This window comes from Gavialis gangeticus, unplaced genomic scaffold, assembly GCF_001723915.1.
Source record: "Gavialis gangeticus isolate Ggan-Ray unplaced genomic scaffold, GavGan_comp1, whole genome shotgun sequence".
Classification (NCBI taxonomy): Eukaryota; Metazoa; Chordata; order Crocodylia; family Gavialidae; genus Gavialis; species Gavialis gangeticus.
In genome coordinates this window covers 124,658,487-124,666,074 of record NW_017728992.1, presented here as the reverse complement: position 1 = coordinate 124,666,074, position 7,588 = coordinate 124,658,487, and the positions used below count along the sequence as shown (strand labels likewise).

The window sequence follows — 7,588 nt, the reverse complement described above, 5'->3', positions numbered from 1 at the left end:
CAACTCTGCCTGTCATGGCAAGTGGGGGAGCCGCAGCTGCTGCTGCCGATGGAGGAGCCTGGAGGTAGCTTGGAGCACAGGCTGGCAGTGGGGCTGGGTTACAAGCTGGTGCTGAGCATGGGGAAAAGCGGCCCCTTGCTCACCCCATGGCCAGTGCCTCATGTTGTAGCCGCTTGCAGCTCATGTGGGGCTGCCTGTGCCTGCTCCAGACAGCCCCGCATGGGCTACAAGTGCCTGCAGCAGAGAGCGCCAGCCATAGGGTGGGTGAGGGGCTGCTTTTCCCCACGCTCAGCAGCAGCTTCTTCCCTGCTGGTGAGTGGGGGGTCGGGGCTGTGTGCTGCCACCTGCCTATAGTGCAGGGCTGGGGGGTACTGGGAGTGAGTGGGCAGGGAGCCAGCGGGAACACAGAGCCTGCATTGGTGCCCCAGGGCCAGTGATAGTGGGGCCCAGAGCAGGATGGCAGGAGCGCAGGATCCCAGCCAGCAGGGACTCTATGGAGCCAGGCCAGCTCCCCCCTCTCCCTGCTGGTGTAGCCCAGCCTGGCTCTATAGATCCCTGCCAGCCTGTGCCCCGCTTTGGACCCCACCAGTGCTGGCCTTGGGACATTGGTGACCAGGAGGCAGGGCACCTGTCAAGGGGCGGGGCTACCCATGTGGCCCTCGACAGCCTGCCAAAACTGGGTAAGCAGCCCTCCGCCCGAAACAATTGCCTGCGCCCGCCATAGAGCATAATATAAACTGCACTAATGATGGGAATCTATAGAATTACAGAAGTAAAAATGTAGTAAGTGACAGAAAAGAGTAGGAATAATGAAGGGAACGTAACAAAACATAACATAAGAAAATGGCAACCAGCAGTGCCCAGAAAATACCCATAATAGAACATAGGCATAACTATGCCTAAATCATCCCCAACCAGTGGCTGTTCAACCTCATCTTGAACACTTCCAGTGATTTCCCTAATCAGTCTATTCCATTACCTCACTATTCAAACAGGTTTTCCAGATATCTTGTCTAAACATGCTTTGCTACACCTTCAAGCCGTTGATCTGTGTCCTCCTCTCTGCATCAGGGGAGAAAAGGTGCTTTCCCTCTTCTTTATGGCAGCCCTTCAAATATTTGAAGACTGCTGTCATGTGTTCCTCTTAAATTGAGCTGAACATGCCAAACTTCATGTAATCACATCTTGTGATTTTTTTCAGCATTTGAAAATATTGTTATGCTAAATATTGTTCATGATTATTGGTTTTTTAAGATGTTTATTTTACTTTGTATCTTTTATTTTATATACATTTTTAAACCCTTCCAATAATCTGCCTGCCAAAATTGTCTGCAGGCAGATTAATGATAGATAGATCATCTTTAATACAATTTTCTTTATAGTTGCATACTATTATAGTTAACCCTTACTGATTAATTTTCTATGTTTAAGTATTATTTTATACATTTAACAGGAAAGGAACCGTGAAAGATCTCTAAAGGCTAAAAGTAAGACTTAGGCATATAGAAAAAGCTATGGAGAGAGGCTAATTATTTGGCCAGATAATCTTGAAACATGTGCCTTTAGTATTTGTGAACTGATGTTAACAGTGTTTTGTTTGAGGAATTATTAGCAAAACAATTGAACAAGAAAGAAGAGGTGAATCAACTTTAATGTACAAGAATAGTAGTATAGCTACTGGTGTAAGTGAGCAGGGCATCACCCCAGGTGCCAGTTTAGAGGAGCACCTGTACAGCAGCTGCAACAGTAGCAGCCACTGCTGTGTGGGGAGCCTGTGTGTTGGCAGCAGAAGCAGCTGCCAGTGTGAGGCAATGCTGCACCATTACAGCAGTCTCCAGGGCCTTTTGAGTCACTGGTAAGACTGTCTCCCACTCAGTACCCTCCCTAGCTATGCTTCTATACAACACTGTAAGATGATAACCAGTTATCTCATCAAATATTGCTCACAAATGTACCAATGTTTCATTCCTAGGCTGTGTTTCTGGTTACAGAGCATTGCGTCTCAATATTATTGGTGATGATTTGTTTGTGTATTTTATTTTAAATTGGGAATGTTTTACGTTCTTTAATCAAACCTTCATAGTTGAAATTTGTGAATCCAAAATATAAGTTAAAGGCATCTCAAAAGCATATATATGTTGTTGTTTTCCCCCTTGTGACTTAATAAAATTATTTGCATGTGTGAAAAAAGTAAACCTGATTCTAATAATGTCCTGTGCTGTAAGCAAAGTTTGCAGTAGCCTTCTCAGGAGAGCAGTAAAATACGAAAAGCATCTGTTTTTATTAATTTCAAAGATACTCTGGCTTCCATTGACATTTTTTCTTGAAAGTAGGAAAACTGTTGTTTCCCTTCCCACACAGTGAAAAGCACTCCATACCGATTCTTCCCTGTTTTGAAAGCTACCACGTTGAATTGTAGAATATTATACTTTTCAGAGACTCAGGGAAGTGGAGAATCGGACCCATTCTCTCAGATCTTTTCTATATTGTTTAGAACGTGAGCTAGTGGTCTCTGTAGATGAGCACAAACCATGTTCAGTAATGAAAGCTTACTCACTGTGAATATATTCATGGTTAGTTGACACAGTGCTAAATACTATTTTCCACTCCGCAATTACATGGCTAATTCAGATATCCAAAAATATTAAATAAATGATGATTTAAGCTGTATCTTGAAAACATACAGTATAAAGGGATGCTGATACTTAGATAAACCCTGTTCTGTGCTTGTAAGCCAAGAGGTTAACACCCTGGAGCTAGATTTTTAAAGCCCTATAGCTGCTGTCTGTACTATGTTTAAGCCTAGGGATTCATTGAAGGAATAGGGACAAACCTGTTCGGTAGCAAGCATCTGATTCCTTAAAGTGCAACCAATATATAAGGGCAGCATGGAAAAGGTGTGTTCAGTCACTGGTATGTAGGTGTGCTATGTACATGGAATCTGTGTATCTATTTAAGGCATCATTTAATATATTTGAGAGCCTTAGTTTCTACGATTCAGGAAATGTTTCCTATATTAAGATTTCAGTTACAGGAAAACATACCTTCTGTGTTTGAACCTAAAGCAAACTAAGTCACATATGGAGCTGACTTATGTCTTTGGTACAGTTAGCTACTCTTCTGGCAGCCTTATTGATTCATTGCACCATTCTGCAGTATTTTGTTTAATCCTAGTACATTACTTAACAATATTACCCATTAAAATATATACAAGCATTAAGATATTTCTTGTATCCTGGTAACATCTTCACCAGTCTGAATGAGTAAATAAGGAACTGTCCAAGTAACTTTCCACGTAATGTGGCTTTGACATTTTGAAAATATTCTGATCATGCTTTGTCAAAAATGTACTGCAGTGAGTGCAAATTATTGATTAAAGCAACACTTGTATTGTCAGGGTTTTTTTTTTTCTAACAATGCAGGATTTATTAATTAAGAAATTTAGTCATGGTTCATTCAGCTTATGGTTCAAGAACCCAGGGTACAGAGGCAGTAGTGACTTCTGGTTGCCTTCAAGCCACTGCTGTGATTATGGTTGTGTGGCTGCCAGTAGCAGCCAGTACTTTTTCACACCCCCAAGTTGGTGCCTGCGGCGGTTGTCCTAGGTACCCTGCCGTAGTTACACCACTGACAGAACATGTGATTTTTTTTTAAGATCTGGGATAAAATCCATTTTTAAACTAAAGTTTGCTAGTGGCCCTAGGAAAAAATCACTAAAGGCCCCAGTTAATATCAAAATTAAATTACTGTATCTCACGGTGTATAGATTGATGCGGTATATAAATCGAGCCCTTTTTTCTGATCCAAACAGTTAGGAATTTCATAGATCTAGTATATAAATAGACCTAACTGTTTGGATCAGAAATATGGGGCCGACTTACACTGGCCCCTGTGCACTCTCACTGCGAGCTGGATACCCAGGGGGTGGACATGTCCCACAGCACTGTTTGCAGGGGAAGCGGCCAGGCTTGGCACTTGGTTGGCGCAGCCCCAATCCCTGCAAGCAGCACTGCCTGGGCCACGCCAGTCAAGCACCAAGCCTGGCCCTATCTGCTGCCAGGGGTGCTACTGAGCCCAGCCCCATCCCCTGCGAACAGCATGAGGCTCAGCGCTCAGCAGTGCCACTCTTAGCAGACAGGGCCAGGCTTGGCCCTTGACTGGCATGCCCCCATCTCCCGCAAGCAGGGCAAATCCCGGCTGGGCTCTGGGGCCAGGGAGGAAGGTTAAACACCCCTTCCCTTGCTCAAACTTACTGCTGACTGCAACTATGAACTACAAATCTGTGAACTACAGCCCTGCTGACTTGAAAACATCTAGTTTTTCTAAACAATCCCTAATTGTTCTGTCACTTCTAAACCATTTGACTCCTTTCCTATCTTTGCTGTCAGCTGTGCTCATCATCTGGTAGCTGCCTCTATTTATGAAGACTGAAAATAGGTGTTCTCTGCATTCCATAAGGGACTTCTTTGGTCTTACTCTTACTCTTGATATATTTGTAGATTTTTTTTTTTTATTTCTTTTTATGTCCCATGCCAGCTGCATCTCAGATCATGCCTTGACCTTCCTAATTTTCACCCTGCACACCTACGTGATAATCTTAGGCCTTTCCCTAGTAATATGACTAAGTTTCCATGTTTTGTGTGAATTTTTGTTTCTTGAGCTTTTTGTGCTGTATGAAAGAAGACATATGTTCTGGGATTTACGTGCTGGCTGTCGTTTAACTAAAGAAACTAGAGTGGAAAATGAAGCCATTGAACTGAAATGGAGGACTGGTGCATTCAGAGATTTTGTCTAGAAGGGACAGTTGGTCATCTAGTCTGTCCTCCTGCAAAACATGCACCAAGACATTTCACTGAGTTCTGCACTGAGCACAGTCAAAGGCACTAAAACCAATGAGGGTCCACACTGAGGATTAAAATGTATTTAAAACTTCCTACAGAAACTGTTTGCCAATTACAAATTTAGCAAATGATGAGAATAGTTGTGAAACGGAAATCATTTTGTTATTAGTTTCCTTTTTTGCTATGCTTTTGTTCATGCATACTGCTGTAACATTAAATTTGTAGGTTACAGATAGAAATAAGCTGTTTCAACTTTCAATTACAAAAAAAATGCTATCGGAGCAAATAGCAGTAGTTAGAATTCCTCATGCCCATCCTGTGAGGGAGGTAGGGTGTTAGCTTTGATTTTAGGTTCATGCTACAGTACATACAAAAGGAGAGAGACTTTTTTGAGACAGCTTGCTCACCATTTTCAGATCATGTATAAAACCTGAAATTTCAAGTCAGATTTTCTCTCCTTTTTCAAATATGTCCACACTCACAAGTGACATTTTGCGGACCTTTCTGAAGATTTAAATCATAATTGTCAAGCTAAGTGGCTTGTTTATCTTATTTCTTTGAACTGTGAAATTCAGTTTGCTCTTTGAGTTTCATGTCACTAGCAGGTTTTATTGTCTCGAGTACTGCCATGTACTAGTGTTCTGTATTTGAGAAGATCAATACTCTTGTTAACTTGCAATATAAAATAATCTATTTAACAGCTCTTGGGCAACTCAAAAAGCAAATTAAAGTGAGGCCAGTCTGCAAGGTGGTGGGGGATTATTGAAATTTTATGATACCCATGTAATTGAATCTGAAAAATAATGTGGGGTTTGCTTTTATAGTCTCAGTATTTCTTGGTGGAACTTGAAAATAGCAACATTTGATAATGCTCAATATTGTATTATTGTTTTTAAATTTAAAAAAGACAAATTTAAAAGGTACTAAAAGCAAATACAACCAGTTCTAAGTACGATAATGATGGCTGTCACGGTAGTCCCTAGAAAGAAACTGGAAGCTTATTCGTGATGAAGGGCTTGCTGTGATGGATAGAAGAAAGAGCCTCTTCTTGCCTGAAGATGAGAACCTACGGGAGAAGGGAGATTGGAGCCAGTTCACCCTGTGGCAGCAAGGTACTTAACATGTTCATTAGTCTTCCTTCTCTCCCCTAACTCTACTTTTTTTACTACTCAGTGCAGTACAATAAGAAATAGTAATATAGCTTTGCAAGGCCAATAATGGTATCATTTCTGGATCTGTCATTTGAGTCTTCAGAAAGAGGAAACTGATAAAACTGTATTTTTTTGTCTTGAGAACAATGAGCATGAATTCTTTATGCTAAATCACATTCCCACAAGCACCCCTAAATGCCTGCACACCAATATACTGTTACATCTCTTGACTAGGCTGCCAAGATTTTCTTCTAGCAAAGTCGGTAATGCTGCATGAGTACAAACCAGCCTGAGGGAATGCTAGGAGGTGGCGAAAGGTGCATCTCCAGTTCTTTGTCTCCAACCAGATTCAATTCTGTCATTCAGAAATAACATGAGCTGCAGAGTCTAAGTTGTAATAAGCTAGCTGCTCTTTCCCTGAACTGTTCAGTGGGAGTTAAGTCTTGGAATAAACTTAAGTTAATATAAGGATTTTCACAGTAGAGAAAACTGTAAGATAAAATATTAAAATCTGGGTATATTAAGTATTCCTTGATGTAAGTTACTAGTGGTTGTCAAAAGTGGATCCAGGATTTTGTAAAGCGGGGTGTGGGAGCAGCAAACAGTTCTCTAAGGGTGGCTGTATCCTGTGCTCCCAGCTTCTCCCCCAACTGGGGTGGGCAGACTATGCCATGGGAGCAGCAGTTGGGGACTTCTTTTTTTAAGTCCCCAAAGCTGGTAAAAATTCCCCTCCTTCCCCTCCCCACTCAGAGGCACATCCTTGTCTGCTGCTCATGCCACATAGTCAGAAAGCGGGGTTTGGCTGTGTCACTGCACTCCCTCTGGTTCTGCCCTGCTGGTAATATTCAGCTCTTTTTCCTGTAGATGCTTGTTAATCATTATACCTTTGGAATCATACTTAAGAGGTGTGTCTCCTTTTCTCTACAAACAGTTTTAAAGCAGGGACTGCTATAATTTAATCTGATATTGCAAGTCTTATGTTGTCTCTGTACCACAGTTTCATTATCTGTAAAATGAGAATAATTACTTACCCGTCTTTTGTAGACAGCTCTGTGAAATCCCTGGATGAAATGTGTTTATATGAGTTGAAAGTGTAAGAATGGCTATTATTTAGTGTTGCACTTACCAATGCTCCAGTAATTTTTTTTCATAGGAAGAAAAAATGAAAATGCTTGTAAAGGCGTTCCTAAAACTTGTGCTTTATTGGAAAAATACCCAGAGGCTACGGGTTGCAGAAGAGGACAGGTACTTATTGGATTGCTTCATTACTTTAAATTCAAACTTATGGGGTAAGGTAATGCTTAAAAATGCATGTAGGGGACCCTGACGTAAGTGTAGTTAACTCAGTGGGCCAGGTGGTTTAAAGCTCTTTCTGGAAATTATAAATTACAGTCACTCACATAAGTGTGGTGATTTGAGCCAGAATGAGGATTCATAGATTTCATAGACATTAGGGCTGGAAGGGACCTTGGAAGATCATCGAGTCCAGCCCCCTGCCCAAAGGGCAGGAAGGCAGCTGGGGTCATAGGATCCCAGCAAGATAAGCATCCAATTTGCTCTTGAAGGTGTTCAATGTAGGTGCTTGAACCACCTCCG

At 41.7% G+C, this 7,588-nt stretch overlaps 1 protein-coding gene across 1 annotated transcript in view; it reads left to right on the top strand.

Annotated features, from left to right (window-relative positions):
* The window catches only part of LOC109298764 (aspartyl/asparaginyl beta-hydroxylase-like), a 79,442-nt gene that overhangs the window by 38,520 nt on the left and 33,334 nt on the right, over positions 1 to 7,588 (top strand). The window contains exons 9-10 of the mRNA XM_019519040.1: positions 5,818 to 5,953; positions 7,146 to 7,237. Coding sequence (XP_019374585.1) covers positions 5,818 to 5,953; positions 7,146 to 7,237 — 228 coding nt within the window. The remainder of the gene's footprint in view (positions 1 to 5,817; positions 5,954 to 7,145; positions 7,238 to 7,588) is intronic.